This window comes from Phocoena sinus, chromosome 3, assembly GCF_008692025.1.
Source record: "Phocoena sinus isolate mPhoSin1 chromosome 3, mPhoSin1.pri, whole genome shotgun sequence".
Lineage (NCBI taxonomy): Eukaryota > Metazoa > Chordata > Mammalia > Artiodactyla > Phocoenidae > Phocoena > Phocoena sinus.
This window is the reverse complement of record NC_045765.1, coordinates 7,746,102-7,762,862: the sequence shown is the minus strand read 5'-3', so window position 1 is coordinate 7,762,862 and position 16,761 is coordinate 7,746,102. Positions and strand designations below refer to the sequence as shown.

Here is a 16,761-nt window from a genome sequence, read left to right as displayed (position 1 = left end):
AAGACAGAGGAGTGCCTGATTTGGGTAAATATCTCTTTTATTAATGTAAATTTTATTGAGCATGATATATTAAAAAAATGGCATGTGCTCAAATGGGAAAGAATAGACTTTTCAACAATGGTGCTGGTACAACCAGATAGCCACATGCAAAAGAATGAAGTTGGACCCTGACCTCACGCCATACGCAAAAATTAACTCAAAAACGATTAACGGTGGACTTCCCTGGTGGCTCAGTGGTTAAGATCCTCCTGCCAGTGCAGGGGACATGGGTTTGAGCCCTGGCCCGGGAAGATCCCACATGCCACAGAGCAACTAAACCCGCGCACCACAATTACTGAGCCTGCGCTCTAGAGCCCAGGAGCCACAACTACTGAGCCCGTGTGCCACAACTACCGAAGCCCGCGTGCCTAGAGCCCATGCTCCGCAACAGAGAAGCCACCGCAATGAGAAGCCCACGCACAGTGATGAAGAGTAGCCCCCGCTCACCGCAGCTAGAGAAAGCCCGTGAGCAGCAATGAAGACCCAACGCAGCCAAAAATAAATAAATAATTAAAAAAAAAAAAAGAAAAAAAAGGATCACGGACCTACATGTAAGAGCTGAGACTCTAAAACTCTTGAAAGGAAACACAGGGGTAAATCTTTGTGACCATCAATTGGCAATGGATTCTCAGGCATGCTACCAAGGCACAGGCAAAGAGACAAACAAATAAATTTGACTTCATCAAAATTTTAAAATTCTGTGCTTCAAAGGACAGTATCAAGAAAGTGAAAAACAGGGGCTTCCCTGGTGGTGCAGTGGTTAAGAATCCACCTGCCGATGCGGGGGACACAGGTTCGAGCCCTGGTTTGGGAAGATCCCACATGCCACGGAGCAACTAAGCCCGTGCGCCACAACTACTAAGCCTGAGTTCTAAAGCCCGCGAGCCATGACTACTGAGCCCGCGAGACACAACTACTGAAGCCCACGCACCTAGAGCCTGTGCTCTGCAAAAAGAGAAGCCACTGCAATGAGAAGCCCACGCACCACAAGGAAGAGTGGTCCCCGCTCACTGCAACTAGAGAAAGCCTGCGCGCAGCAACGATAACCTGATGCAGCCAAAAAACAATGAATAAATAAAATAAATAAAATTTAAAAATATGTAAAAAAAAAAGTGAAAAGCAAAGACAAAAACCACCCCACGGGATAGGAGAAAATATTTGCAAATCATATATCTGATAAAAGACTTTAAAGAAGATCTACAAATGGCCAAAAAGTACATGAAAAGGTGCCCAACACCATTAGCGCCACCACCACCCTCCCACCCCACCGGAAGCAATTCAAAACCACAATAAGATACCACTGCACACCCACTAGGATGGCTAGAATCAAAAGGCAAATAGAAAGTTATCAGCGAGGACCTGGAGAAACTGGAACCCTTCCGTGCTGCTGGTGGGAATGTAAAATAGTGCAGCCACTTTGGAAAACAGTTTTCGTTCCTCAAAAGGTTGAACAGAGAATTACCATTTGATCCACTCCTAGATACACACCCCAGAGAAATCAAAACATATGTCCTCACAAAACCTGTACACAAATGTTCACCACTGCATTATGCACAATAGCTAAAAAGTGGAAACAACCCCACGGTCCATCAACTAATGACTAGATAAACAAATGTTGTATATTCTTATAATGGAACATTATCCAACCATAAAAAGAATGAAGTCCTGATATATGCTAGAACCTGGATGAATCTTGAAAATATTTTGCTCAGTGAAGAAACCCAGACATCAAAGGATCACATAATGCATGATTTCATTTATAGAAAATTTCCTGTTGAGGCAAAATTATTGAAACAGAAAAGTTGTTTTAGCGGATGTCAAAGGCTAGGGGGAAAAAAGGGATGGAAGATAGCTAAAGAGAAAACAGTTTCTCTGGGGTGAGAATGTACTAAGCTTCATTTGTGGTGATAGTTTCAGAACTCTGAATATACCCAAAATCACTGAACTGTACATCTTACACGGGTAAAGTTATTCCTCAGAGAAAGGGAGGAGGGAGAAAGAAATGCGCACCGACTGTTATCATTAGCATGTGGGCAGCTATTTTTTAAAGGGCACCCATTGTCTCAGTAATGCCGGGCTGGCAAAGGCCCCACGCGAGCCGTTCGGGACTGTGGTTGGTACGACGTTCCTTCATCCAAGGTTCTCTTCTGGGCCCTGGAGCCCTGGGCTGACGGCAGGGAATGAGACACCAGCCCCCCCCCAACCCGCCCCCCCGAGGTTCGGTGGTTCCTGGCATGTTTCAACAGCTCCCTCTGGTGCACAGCTCAGTGGGCGAGCTCACAAGTCTGGGGTGTTCTGAGCTCCCAGGAGGGGACCAGGGCCACCTGGCCACATGACTGAAAAAGAACTGGGGCTGCAGTTACTTAAGGGGAACCCCAGGGTGTGTGATAAGAGGCCTGAGGAGACAGCTGCTCATTCCAGGGTGTGGCGCTCAGCAGGGCGTAACCGAAAGCCGCCATCTGCCTTTCAGGAAGTATTGTCTCAGGGACAACAACTCGAGGATTGGACTCTTACTCATCACCTCTACACTCAGAACCCCTGGAGCAGGAATGGGGTCTGATTTGTCACTGTAACCCCAGTGCCAGGCCCCTGTGCAAATGTAGAGTGCCCTCGCTCGGGTGGGGTCGGGGGGCTGAATCAGGAGGACCAGCAGCTGCCCGCAGCCCTGACTCAGCTGTCAGCAGCTGCGAGGGCCGGGAGCCACCTGCTGAAAACAGGTGCTCACATCACCTCCATGAGCAGCTGGTGCCGGGAGCCTCGGGCGGGGGCTTCCTCCCTCTTCCCTCCCCACAGCTCCCAGGGGTGACGCACACAAAGGCGGGGCTGCCTGACCCCGTCACCAATCTCAACCATTTTGCAGGGTGACTTGACGATCCCCAATATATCCCTGGGTCCTCCGGTCAGCCCCATGCAAAGACTGGCAATATTTTGCTTAAACCTGACGCTGGAAGGGCCAACTCCACCCAGAAGTGGGTTTTGAGCAGCTCGGGAACCACACAGGGGTGCCTTCCCGAGTTCCATCAGGAGGAACTGAGTGCACCTGACCCCACGTGGGTAAGGGTCACTGTCATGAGTGAAAACCGACCAAGAACGGCCGAAAGGGTACTGCCCAGGATTCGGACGAAGGCCTCGATCCTGGCGGCCGAGCCCTGCGCTGCCCGAGCCCCGCCCGCGGCCCTCTCCGGCATGTACCTTGAGCCACTGCTTCTCGGTCAGCGAGTCACTGTAGTCCACCTCCTTGCGATGGCGGGCCAGCCGCGGCCGAACATCTTCTCCTCCTCCTCCTCGCATGTCAGCCGCTCCACCTCTGCGTCGTCCTTGATGATCCACGAGGGGAGCTCATCCTCCTCCATCAGGCGTGGCTTCCTCTTGGGGTTGCGGGCCTCCTCGCGCCTGCGGTCCAGGTCCATGCGCTGTGGGGTGCGGGCGGCAGGGACAGAGGGACAGGCGTCAGCACAGAGAGGACAGAGGAGATGGCGCGGGGGCACTCTGACCAGGGGCTGCTTCCCTGCCTCAGGACCATCGCTGCAGCGGTAGTTAAACAGCAACTTGGTCGTGCGGTGGCTGAGCTGGCTGGGCTGCCATGTCAGACCTTGGCTGGGGCTCTGCTTCAGGGGCAGAGAGAACTGGAAAGGACAGGAAGGTGGTGGAATGGGGGCTGGAATGGGGGCTGGAACGGGGGCTGAAACGGGGGCTGAAACGGGGCAGCGGCTCCCCTGCCCCAATGAGGCGATACAGGCTCAGTGGAAGGCACAGGCCTGCTGGGCCGAGGGCGCCCCCAATTCCCCCCGATTCCGTGCCCACGAGGGGCAACAGGGCATCTGAGACCGAGGCCCTCGCCAGTCCCTCAGTCTTGGACAGTGTGGCTCCCTCTGAAAGGGAGAGCCTCAAGGACAAGAGGTATTGGCCAGACGGAGGGCCATAAACTGGAGCAGGGCTGGGCGTTGTACGTGTGTCCTGCCATCCCTATGACACACTTAGGAGACCACAGAACAATGATGGGTCAGTTAGGAGCCATGGATGGGGCCACCCTGAGAGCTGCCCCCGGCCCCGTTACCCGCTGGGGATGCCACCGTCACTGAGGACCTTTGCTCTGTTCGGTGTCAGCAGGGAAGGGGGCGGTGTGTGTGTGTGTGTGAGCTCCACTGCACACGGTTCACACAGGCGGGGAACCAAGCCCCTGAGGGTGCGCAGGGCCCGAGTGCCCGCGGCGCTCACCATGAACAGGTCGAACTCTTCCTCATGCCGGGCAATCATCTGGTTCACCGTCTCGTCGTCAGGCACCTCGTCTTCTTCCTACAAGATGTCACACGTTTAGTTGGAGTGCGGGGAGGCCGGGGTGGGAGGCGGCCGGGCTCGGAGGCGAGCGGCGGCGGTCCATGGGAAATGAGCTGGCGGTCCCAGTCCGGCTGCGGTGGATGGGGACCCCCACGGCAGCGAGAGACGCACACGCACACGCACACGCACGCTCCGTGGGATCAGGGCCCTTGCTGGCCATCTCAGCCGAGAAGCCGAGGATTGAATGGGCATGGAGACTGAACTACCCCTCTCACCTTTAGAGGTGGCTCCTCCAAGTCGGGGTTGACGCCCGCTGGCGGAGGGGCAGTGTGGGCGAAGCTGGCACTGCCGCTGCCCGTGCTGCAGTGTCTGCTCTGTGGATAAATAGAGGACTTCAGTCTCCAGGGCTGTCAATCCGGCATCTTTCACCAGCAGTTTAGAAAAAAAAAAACCACTTCAAAGAAAAAGCAAGTACTCATCCTCTTTCCTTTCAGCCCACACTCCCTTTACTCCAAAGGGATGCAAAAAAATAAGAGTGCAAAAAAGGTAAAAAAACAAAAATGAAAGCCGCTCATGCGTCCACCACTCACGCCGGGGAGGGGGTCGGGGCTGGCGCTGCCCTCACCTCGTCCTGCTCCTCGTGCTCGAGGATGGCCTGGAGGAAAGCGCGCCTCTCGTGGCTGGAGGACTTCTGGTCGAACATGCCGGCCTGGATCACCTTCTGGTCGACGTTGAGCTTGTACTTGGCTGCAGCCAGGATCTTCTCTTCCACGCTGTTGACCGTGCAGAGGCGGAGCACACGCACCTCGTTCTGCTGCCCGATGCGGTGGGCACGGTCCTGCGCTTGCAGGTCCTGGGGAGAGAGATGCCGGTCAGTCCCAAACAAGCTCTTTAAATCGTTAAGGGACAGTGGATCACTGGATGCCCCTGGGAAAGGCAGGGGTCTTCCAATTCTCGGGCACCCGCCTGGCTGTTCTGCCCGCCACAGCCAGAAGCTGCACAGGCCAGAAGCTCAGGAACAAGACCTGGAGCCTGACTTGACCCCAAATTCCTGCAGAAGCGTCACTTTCTACCTTCACTGGGATTTGACGGATACTCAGGAAGAAACCGCAGTTGTAGAGGGCTACCCCAGGGGGTTATACCCCAGCAGCTCCTCTCACAGCTACACAGGGCCCCTTGGCTGCCCCGGGCACGGCCTGGCTTGGCGTGGCTGTATCACAGCGAGGGCACTGTTCACAGAATGACGCCAAAGCTGGGCAGCACCACGTTGATGCCTGGTTTTATTGGAGGCCCTGCCACGCAAGCTGGGCCCAGGCCCCACCTCTCGGAGCCTCAGGATCCACTCTGCTGACACCAGCCCGTCTCGTGGCTATCGTGTGTGAGAGGAGCCAAAGGGCATCGGGTGCTCAGGCCAGTGCCTGGTGTGGAGCAAGCGCCCATAAAGTGGCAGGTATGGCGCCAACGCTGTATCATCACGCCCAGCGTAGACCCAGGAGGGGCTACGAGATCCTGTGTCTGGGGACTGCAGCTGTGTGGGGCTGACCTCCAGATCTGCACCTCACGGGGGCAGCAGAGGCCACACCTGGTGGGAACAGGCATGCTTTGTGTCCACGGTTCGTACCCTCAACCCTGCCCCGCAGCTCAGCCGGCGTGATTCCTGGCTCTGCATTGTGCTTCATGACCTCTGATGCTCCCCGGGTGTGGAGGAGGACAGGGCTCCACGGGGGTCTCTCCCCTCGATAGCCTGTGGGTGGGGGAAGCACACTCGGACCACCTCTCAGGAAACAGGCCAGTCACCGAGGTCCAGGCGGAAGCCACACCCCAGGCTGGCGCAGCAACCACCCCAGGCACTCGTCTGTCAGGCGCCCGTGGTTTACACACCGATAACCAGCTCTGCTGGGCTGTGGAGAAGGGCTCGCTTGCACCGTCAACAGGAGTGAAAGCTGGGGCAGCCTGCTGGAGGCCACTGTGGCAGAACCAACCAGAACGTGAAGGGACAGGTCTGTGGACCAAGCAATCCCACCTCTCAGGCTTGGCCTGGCTGGTGCTCCAAGAGAGGGACAAGGTTCCCCAAGGAGAACAGAAAACCCGCACGTCTGCCAACTGGGATTTGAGTCAAAAATCCTGGGGCTGGGCTTCCCTGGTGGCGCAGTGGTTGAGAGTCTGCCTGCCGACGCAGGGGACGCGGGTTCGTGCCCTGGTCCAGGAAGATCCCACGTGCTGTGGAGTGGCTGGGCCCGTGAGCCATGGCCGCTGAGCCTGCGCGTCCGGAGCCCGTGCTCCGCAACGGGAGAGGCCACAACAGTGAGAGGCCCGCATACCGCAAAAAAAAAAAAAAAAAAAAAATCCTGGGTCCACCATATGCCAAGATAGCTGGCTGCTGAGGAAGCGGCTGGGGAGAGTCCCCATGTGCTTGCATGGAGACATGAACACACCAGCTGCTGGCGGGAAGAGACACGTGCTGGAACATGCCGTGTTCATGTCAAAGCCAGAATATATGTGTGTACGTGGGTAGATGCTGGCTCAGAGAAGAGCGGGGTTGGTGGGGAAGGGGAAAAATGGACTCTTTAATTTGTTACTTTCACTTATTGGTATTTGCATTTGAAAAAATTACTACTTTTATAGTAAGACATAAGAGGTAAATACTTACTTTAAAACTACTGTACCGGGGCTTTCCTGGAGGCTCAGCTGTTAACAATCTGCCTGCCAGTGCAGGGGACATGGGTTCAAGCCCTGGTCCGGGAAGATCCCGGACGTGCCGCGGAGCAACTAAGCTCGTGTGCCGCAACTACTGAGCCTGTGCTCTAGAGCCCACGAGCCACAACTACTGAGCCCGCATGCCACAACTACTGAAGCCCGTGTGCCTAGAGCCCATGCTCTGAAACAGAGAAGCCACCACAACGAGTAGCCTGCACACTGCAAGGATGAGTAGCCCCCCACTCGCTGCAACTAGAGAAAGCCCACACGCAGCAACAAAGACCCAATGCAGCCAAAAAAATAAATAAATAAATTTATAAAAACAAACAAAAAAAAAACTACTGCATCTATAAAATACCACATCCCTGTTATCTATAGGCACGGAGCCCTGTGCAGGGTATGTGGATAAGAAACAAGGGCAGCAGTGCACAGAGCATAAAAAGTACGCCCCAGTGTGGTTTTAAGAGGCGTCAACATGAGAGCTGGGCCAGAACATGGCCAGGAAGGACCTGCATGACTAAAACAGTGACCATTACTGCCGGCTGACAGGACTGGGGCATCTTCCACTTTCTTTGCACATTTACGCGACACCAGAATTCCTTTTGTTTTTTTGGCTGTGCCACGTGGCTTGTGGGATCTTAGTTCCCTGACCAGGGATTGAACCCAGGCCCTCTGCAGTGAGACCGCAGAGTCCTAACCACCCGACCACCAGGGAATTCCCAGGATTTTTTTTTTTTAAATAACAACGGAACATGAATTTTTTTCATAATCAGAGCAAAAAACTAGTTTTGTTTTGAGAAACAGAGGAAAGTAACTGCTCTCTGGGCTTCTCTCCAGGGGCCTCCGGGACTCCAGGAGAATGTCAAGAGGCCAGCGGGCACTCATGCTAGTGGGCATGGTCTCCCTGAGGCTTCGAGCCCCTCCCCCTAGGGGGCCTGAGAGCTGTTACCTGGTGGGGGTTCCAGTCACTGTCGAATATGATAACAGTGTCGGCTGACTGGAGGTTCAGACCCAGCCCCCCAGCCCGGGTGCTGAGCAGGAAGATGAAGTACTCGGAGCCGGGCTCGTTGAAGGTCTTCAGCAGCATGCCCCGGTCCTCCGCTTTAGTGGTTCCTGCCGGCGGGTGGGGAGAGCAGGGTTATTAGCAAGGTGACCATGGCGGGTGGAGTGGGGGCGGGCGGTGGTGCAGAGGAGACAGAGGAACACCTACATCAGGGAGCAGGTATAGAGTCCACAGCCGTCCAACTCGGGCCACCCAAGCCATGGCCACTCACTCAACACATGGCCATGAGTGGTGACTGGCGAACAACTCAGATTTACGGTGACACTACTGACCGCCAGTCCTCCCACCCCAGGAGAAGAAAACGAGCCCCAACGGGCCTCCGGTGTCTCCTCCGTGTAAATCGGGGCTGCTGTGGGAACTAAGTGGGCAGGTGCTGGAGCACAGTGCCCGGCACCCAGCGGACACCCAGGCAATGGGGCTGCCCTGTGAGTCGCCACCACCTGCCCTGCCCAGCTGTCCAGGGGGTGGTGGGAGACACTGCAGCAACACTGTTAACGCCGTGCCCCCAAACCCACGTGGGGTTTCCAGGCGGGCAGACGGGGCTGCTATGGTATCGAACAACTGGCCAGAGGGCTGGCGCCTGCCTCCATCCTACTGTGATGGGTTTTCTCCATTCACAAAGGGAATCATCTACAGGCGAGCACACGGGGGGCTTACAACGGAGACTTGTTTCCCTCTGGGCAGGATGGCTCCCCTCTTCATGGAGCCACAGGGACTCTAATGCGATGGCCCAGGACATGATCCTCAGCATCGTGATGCTCAGAGGGGCATCTAAGCTCCTCGGGCTACTGCCAGCCTGGGGAGCAGAGGTGCCTCTGGGGAAATCAGGTGTCGCTTCCAGCCACTGGCCTACACGTCTCAATGAACAGCATGGAGGCCTGATGCCCACTGGTGCCTGGGCTGCCCCAGTTCCAAGGAGGGGCTGAGGCAGGCCCAGGTGGAGGGGCCGATCCCAGATGCCCGGCCTGCACCCTCACTCTCGGCATTCTGACAGCAGAAGGTTCCACTCCACGTGTCACCGAGCCCCCACCCTTGCCGTTCTTTTTTTTCCTTCTGGCTGCACTGTGTGACACGCGGGACCTTAGTTCCCCGACCATGGATTGACCCTGGGCCCCCTGCAGTGGAAGAGTGGAGTCCTAACCACTGGACTGCCAGGGAATTCTCCCCCTTTGCCTTTCTTTCCCAGAGTTTCCGCTCATGTGGCAGTGACCACATGAGGTGCCCAGAGATGCAGCCACAGCCAAGCAAACAAAAGTCCTCATCCTAGATAGAGGACTCTCATCATGGAGGAAAAAAAAAGGGGGAGGCGGGCAAATGGATGGGCGCTGGGGTGGGTGGGAACACACTCTTCACGTTTGGCCTGTCCTCTAGGGGCCGGGGCAGTGACACAGACAAGGAGTAGCACTCACGAAGGCTCAGCCCCTGAAGGACAGAAAGGCCACTGGGGAGGCCAGCACACAGAGGGAGGGGCGAGGTGAGCCTGGCCACGCAGGCCTTCCAAGCCATGGGAAGCACCTGAAGGAGGGAGGTTTGAGGGAGGACCTGACCACAGCTGTGTTTGTAAAGGTCGCCCTGGACAGAATTCCAAGAACAGGCCGAAGGAAAGCAAGATAGGGATGCAGCAAAGGTTCTGGGTGGGAGTGGGGAGGGCAGAGACCGACAGACAGATCCGCCCAGCAACCACGCGTCTGAAAAAAACAACAGTTCCACAAGATGTACCGTGAAAGACACAATGGGGGCAAAAAGGTTTGGGGTGTTGGCCGTGGATGCACATAGCAAAGAGTTTAGATAAAGGCTCTGAGAAGTGTGGTTTATCCCACACTTCTTAACTGTGTTTACCCTGGAGGCCCCCAAGTTCATTCTTCTCGAGAGCCCCATTCACTCCATCTGACAGAGGGTGGGGGGCTCCCTCTAGGGTCTTCCCGGTCAGTTGACACGTGTCAGAGCACGGGTCCTGCATACTGTCAGCATCTCACTCAGCCCCCTCCTCCCCGGAGCTCCTGCGTGCTGGGAACAAGGCAGAAACAGGGCTTCTGATAAGTGCATGTGGTCACAGTCAGTGCTGTTCCCAGGGAACTCGCCGCTATCACCCCTGCAGCATTGGTTTTCTTCCCTCCCTTTCCTGCTTCTCTCAGTGCTCACGGTTTCAGCATGAACGGGCCTGATTCCAGCTCCAGAGCCACCCAGGCGGTGGAGAGAAGAGCATGTTGCTCACAGCAGCCTAATGAAATTTCACCCCCAGACCCCTGGGGGAAGACAAGCTGCTTCTCTGTTCGGGACACTGAGCAGGTAGGTGGAAGGAAAGCCCGGAGGGGTTGGCTAAGAATGAAGCCAAAATGGAGGACAAAGAGCCAGGAGCTCCAGAAAAGCCCCTCTTAATACCATCTGGGCACCTGGATCCAGCTGTGCCTGAAGCAACCCTTGAGGTTCAGTTATGTGAGTCTATCAAGACTTCCTTCTTTATGCCCACAGGATATGGGTTTCTGTCACTTCCCACCATAAAAGGACCGTAGAGCAACCCTTAACCACTGGACTGGACGCAGCATTATGGTGCAAACACCATGAGCCTCACATTCAGGAGATCCAGCCATGATACTCCCAGGGCCCTCCCTCCCATTCCCGCAAGCCTGTGTCACTGAGTGAGCCGCTATGCCCACTCCTGCCGCTAGACCTAGAGAAGCTTTGGCAGCAGCGGATAACGAGGCCACCCTTTAACAAACGTCTCTCTCCCGATGGTACTCACCATCGAGCCTGAGGTATTTAAAGCCGCGATACGCAAAATAGTCTTCCATGATCGTCATGAGGGAGGTCATCTGACAGAACAGCAGCACTTTATGGTTGGTGGCCCGGAGTTTGGGAAGAATTCTATCGAGCAGCTCAAATTTCCCCGAGGCTCGGTACAGGTCCAGCCTGCGGAGTGGAGGGGGTGGAGAAGGACACACACACCACATGAACCACAGCGCCCTGCAGGCAGGTCAAGGAGGACGTGCGCTCCCATGCCCAGGCTACCTGAGCCGGCCTAGGCAGGCTGGCCACCAGGCTCGGGGGCACAGAAGTGCTTCCTTGGCAGACTACCCCCGGGCCTGCCCCCGCCCCCCTCCCCCCACCAAGTTTCAGCAAAGCCATTTCAATCCAACTAAAATAAACTTGGTCATGAAATTACTGACCAACTTGGATACTTGTAAGAGCGAAAGAAGGTGCTATTTATTAGTAAAGATCCTGGGACAATGGGCATGGACAGGGGCTGCCCCGGGAAGCCAGGTCTCCTGTTTAAGAACTTTCCAAGAGCAGAGGCTCCCAGTGGAGAGTGCCCACACCGCACCACACACAGCGCTAAGGGCCACTGCAACTTCTGTCATTCGCTCCTGGTTTATAGATGTGGAAACTGAGGCTGGGGGACAGTGTGACACGGCTGCTGACCTGCCAGGGCCGGGCTCAAACCCAGGTCTGTGGGACCCCATTATGCAATTTGGTATAAAGAACTACACAGCTAAAGAACCTTTTGCCCTTTCATTCGGTGCCTCTGCTCTAGGAAATAGTTTACTATCCCAGAGAAATAATGGTGGCTTTAGGGTTAAGAATGTTTTAACGGTGAAACCTTGAGGCAGCATTTGTGTCCCAACACCAGGGCTGAACGATGCCTGGGCTGCACTTTATAAACAATGCTGGAGAAAACACCCCCAGAGCAAGGTGCGTGGCGCACCGTATAAAGAGTATCCCTCTGTTGGTGGGCAGAGTTTAGGCTCAGAGTGGTTAGGAAAGCTGTCACAGGTCACAGAGCCCAGAGGTGGGGCCTGGAAGCCAGGCGTGGTCACCTCTCCAAGTGGAGAATTTTTATTCTCTTCTTTGGGTTCATCTATGTTTTCAAAGTTTTCTGCCAGGAATATACTGCCTTTGAAATTAGACAAGTATAACAACAGAAATAAAGCCAACCGAAGAGAGAAATACTGGCACACAGATGGTCTGCCCACCGTTAAGCTAGGAAGATTCTCACCCTTGGACGATGCCACCGGTAAACCCCAAGTGCTCGGAAAAGGACTCCTGCGATGGAATGAGAGGTGGGTCAGTGCGGGGCAGGAAAAGGCGGCCAGGCCCCACGCCTCCGAGCCCTCCCACCCAAGCTCAGCGACCGCCCACGGCGGCCCCAAGGCCACACAGATGCTGAACACAGCTTTTCTATCCCACTGACATCCCTTCCGTCATGACCTAACACTCTTAACCATGGAAAGGAGCACGCGAGGACGACGCGCGCCTGAGACCACACCTGGTGAGCTGAAATGGAAGCCCAGGGGCCTCTGGCATGACCCCGGAACTTTATGCCAGAATGTACGGACATATGTGTGCTTTTCAGACGCAAGCATCCAGACTCTCAAGGGTACTGGGGCCCAGAGCCGTCAGGAAGAGGGACGCTGCTCTCCATGCTCTGTCCAGGATGGCCCCACGTGTCTCCGAGTGGGGAAGGCTAGTAACCAACAAGCAGAGGCAGCACAACCCCACCGCGGGGGAAACGACTCCACAGAACAGCCTCCGAAGGCTTCGGCGGTTACCTGAGGTGGGATTTTCATTTCTCTTGCATATTTCCCTACAGTTTGGATTCTTTACAATGTATAAGCGCTTGTAAACAAAAAATCCATAAAAAGGCAAATGTACAAGCATCATCTAGTCTAAACCTTACAAGCTCTTTTTCTCTAAAGTTGCCAGAGAGAAGTAACCTAGCTCTGTCTAGGGGCTAGGCGCAGACAGACCCCTCTGAGAGCAGGGCCCTGTGCAGGGCTGAGGCCCACGAGCTCCGGGTACCGCTGGGCCTGCTGCCCGGGCCCTGGGCCTCACCTCGATGTGCTGGAACATGTATGGGTGGTTGCAGATCTTCCTCAGCTGCATGATGGTGTTCATCAGGGTCTTGGTGCCACCTTTGCCCTGAGGAGGCAGAAGAGAGGCTCCCAAATCGTCTTGTCCCGGGGTGGGGTGGGGTGGGGTGGGGTTGGGGGAGGAGGCGGGGAAGGACGACGTGAGAGGAGCTGTGGCTTGTGGCAGAGGAGACGGGGCGTGTGCAGCTGGCTCCTGTCGGGGCTCAGAGGCCTGAAGCCAGCAAGAAGCCAGCGCTGGGGGAAGCGGAGACCCCCTGGCACCCTGGAGGGTGGAGGGTGAGGAGGGGCCGGTGGGACGCAGGGGAAACGTGACCGGCAAAGAGCTGAGGGTGGATCACAAACACTTTGTGAGGCCAGGTCTGTGGGCACTGGGGGGAGTCCCCGGGGCGGGGCTGTAGCCAGACGGCTTAGGAAGATCTCTGGCTACGGGATGAAGGAAGGATGCCGGGGTGGGTGCCGTGGGCCAAGAAGAAAACCAGGAAACAGGGCGCTGCAACAGCTCGGGTAAGAAAGGGCCCAAACGAAACATCTGGAAGAGAAAATGGGGTGGCAGGGCCAAGCCCGAGGCCGCGGGGGCAGAAGCAAGGGACCTGGGAGGACAGCTGCAGTCCTGGTGAGGGGAGCAGGGGCGGGGGGGCCCAGGGCCTCAGAGGGGCCGGAAGGCAGCAGCCTGCCTAGCTCCCACCTCCCCAACGTAAACTAACGTCACCCCAACGCCACGTAATGACGAGGGAAACGGGCTCAGTGGCCCTGGCCATCGAGGCTCTTTCCCAGCTGGGAAGGTGGGACTCCCTAGAATATTCTAACGGCTGGGGTCCGTGCTGGACCCCCCACTTCCGATTGACGCATCCACGGGAGAGAGCACTTCACGAGCAGAGGACCCCAGGCTGCTGACTGGGAGGCTCGGGGGCCTCCCTGGAAACGGGCCATCAGCCTCTGCCCCCTCAGCCTCATGGACTGGACCCATCCACACCAGCTGTGATTTAAACCAGGCCCAGTCAACACCCTCGGGACCACGGCCAGATGGGGCCTCGGCCACGACTATCAGCTCCGAGGAGGCGAGAGCCTGCTGCTTACAGGGTGCACAAGCCCCGCACCCAGTGGCCCCCAGCGCGCCTGCTGTGGACACCCGGGGGGAAGGGGGGCCCCGGGCCAACCTTCTTATCCTTTTCAGAGCCATCAGTGAGCAGCACCCCCTTGGCCTGCATGTGCCGGTAAAGCACGCGCTGCAGCGCAGACATGTCGCACTTGATGACGTACTCCACCTGCAGGGCACACACCGCCGTCAGCCGGAACTGGAGCCGAGGGCCCCGGAGCCCAACGCCCAGCCTGGGCCCGTCTCTGATCGCCCAGCCTCTCAGAGGCATCCTGGGCCCTGGACTGTGTGCTCTGATCAGGGCACACAGGGGTGACCGTGAGGAAACCCCATACCCAGGGGGACGAGGGGAGGTGGGATGTGGCAGATGCACCAGGGCAGAGAAACGTGGGGGGCTTCCTGGGCCAGATGGGGCAACTCGGCTACCTTCCAAAGGCCTGCCCACAGCCAGCCAAGAAACAAAGCGCAAGTGTGACTTGGGGGGCGACTGGCCAGGGACCCCAAGCCCACCCAGGGGAAAGGGGAGGGGGCCCTGGGGGGACTTAGTGCTCTAACTTAGCACACCTGCCTTCCACTTGAGAGACCCAGTGAGGGAGAGTGGCCAACCCCAGGCGGGATCGACCCCTGAATGCCGAGGCAAGACCAGGGCCAGGCCTGGGACCCAGGGGAACCACCTGACTGGGCCCACCGCAGGGAGGCCCCCTGGACGATGCCGCACTGGGACTTCCGCTCAAAACAAACATGGTACGTGGAATTCCCTGGTGGTCCAGTGGTTAGGACTCGGCACTTCCACTACCGGGACGCCAGGGTTCAATCCCTCGTCAGGGAACTAAGATCCCACAAGCTGTACAGCGTGGCCAAAAAGATAAAAACTAAACGTGGTACCTTTTCAGGTAACTGAGCCTCGACTTCCTTCTTGAGCCGCCGGAGCAGGAAGGGCCGCAGCACTTTGTGGAGACGACGGATGATGAGAATGGTTTCCTCCTCGTTCAGGTCCACCTGGCAGCCCCAACAAGACATGACAACCAAGCATTACCTCCAAAGGAGGGGACAGGGATGCAGCGAAGGGCCATCTGGAGTCACCCTGTGCTCAGCACCTCCTTTTCAGACTACCCTAAGCTTCACAGGAGCCTAGCAGGGCAGCCTCTTCCTCTGGAAAACTGCAAGGATCTAAGACCTTCCATGGAAGTCCTGGGACACGGAAGCCAAGGCCCCAGGGCACTATGAAACACAGCAGCATGCTGCATCGCTTCCCCAAGAGTAACAAACCCACGTGCCTGGAATCCTGCCAGCACATCCGAACGAAATCTGGACAGCACTGCGGGGCCACACGGATAGAGCGTGTGGTGTAACTGGGGGGTGCTCCAAGAGGGCTCTGTCACTGGAAGCCCAAATCAACTCTCATTTTAGCCTGGGTGGGACGGATGGAAAGAAATGCTGCTCTCCCAGGGGCCTGCTACTCTGATAAAAATGTGAATTAAAAAAAATTTTTTAAGTGAAACCATGACATCTGAACTTTTCTTCTCTGGGTCCCTTTGGGCAGAGCTTTTGCTCAACTTGAAAATACGTGAAACCAGAGCATTTGTTCCTCAGCTCTTGGAGGAGGTGGTCCCTGGGAATCTGAAAACTGGGGGCTCCTTTATTATGAGATCCTTGGAAAGGCCTCAATTTCTCCTTCAGGAGGGCTTCTGCCTCAGCCGGTACCAAGGAGGCGGGACCCCATGGATGATGCTGACAAAGGCCCCCCGTAAGAGCTGAGGAACAGCTGTCCCAGACTTGCCTCAGGAAAATCCGCTAACTGGGAACGAGTGAGCTGGGGCTCAGCTGCCGTGGGCGGTGACGCTCAACGTTAAGCCCTGCGATCGTGCCCACCTCCTCGGTCATCAGGCTCAGGCCGCTGACCTCCGTCAACAGAAAACACGGCGGCCACAGACACACCAACAACGCCACTCCCAGCCACGCAGGCATTGAGAGGCACTGGCCACAACCCACAGCCGTCTTTAAAAACAAAAGGGACAGAATCTGACCATGTTACTCCTTTCACTGAAACTATCCAAGCTACCCGCTGCCCTCAGGGTGAAAATTAAACTCTCCTCCGGCCCTCCAGCTGCACCTTCACACCTCAGGGCCATATTCCTTGCTGTCCCCTCCCTGTGCCTGGGGCACAGGGTCAGGGAAGCCCCAATCATCCCCTGGGATTTCTCTGCCCTTCTCTTCTGGGGTCCTTTGGTGCCAGGGCTGCCCTGTGCTTTGCTGGGCCGGCTGTGGTGGGCACTCAACCCACAACGACCCAGGGAAGCCAGCTGGGCTGGGACCATCAACTTGGAGGGTCCTCGGAGCTGCTTGTGGCCGAGGCTCATAGCTCCCCACTCCACCCTCCGCCACCACGTGGCTGGCTGCACACCCACCTTTTCCCCGGTCATGGCAAAGGGCGCGTTGAACCACTGCTCGAAAGTGCTGCAGCTCTTGAAGATGGTGGGCAGCAGGAAGTTGAGGAGCGCCCAGAGCTCAGGGAGCTTGTTCTGCAGCGGCGTGCCCGTCAGCAGCAGGCGGCGGGGGGCCACGTAGTGCGTGTTGAGGACCTGCGTCAGCTTGCAGTGGTGGTTCTTCATGCGGTGGCCTTCGTCCACGATCATGTACTTCCAACGGATCTGCGGGCCGAGAGCGGGAGGTCAGAGGAGGACAGGCAGCGGCGCTGCCCACCTGGGTGAGGATCTCAC

The 16,761-nt window shown here is 56.6% G+C and overlaps 1 protein-coding gene across 1 annotated transcript in view; it reads right to left on the bottom strand.

The window, feature by feature from the left end:
- Positions 1–16,761, bottom strand: part of SMARCA4 (SWI/SNF related, matrix associated, actin dependent regulator of chromatin, subfamily a, member 4) — a 68,350-nt gene that overhangs the window by 17,966 nt on the left and 33,623 nt on the right. The window contains 11 exon segments of the mRNA XM_032625240.1: positions 3,232–3,291; positions 3,294–3,452; positions 4,258–4,335; positions 4,943–5,170; positions 7,964–8,127; positions 10,821–10,987; positions 12,072–12,118; positions 12,908–12,994; positions 14,103–14,210; positions 14,927–15,040; positions 16,450–16,692. Of these exon segments, the coding sequence (XP_032481131.1) occupies positions 3,232–3,291; positions 3,294–3,452; positions 4,258–4,335; positions 4,943–5,170; positions 7,964–8,127; positions 10,821–10,987; positions 12,072–12,118; positions 12,908–12,994; positions 14,103–14,210; positions 14,927–15,040; positions 16,450–16,692 (1,455 nt within the window).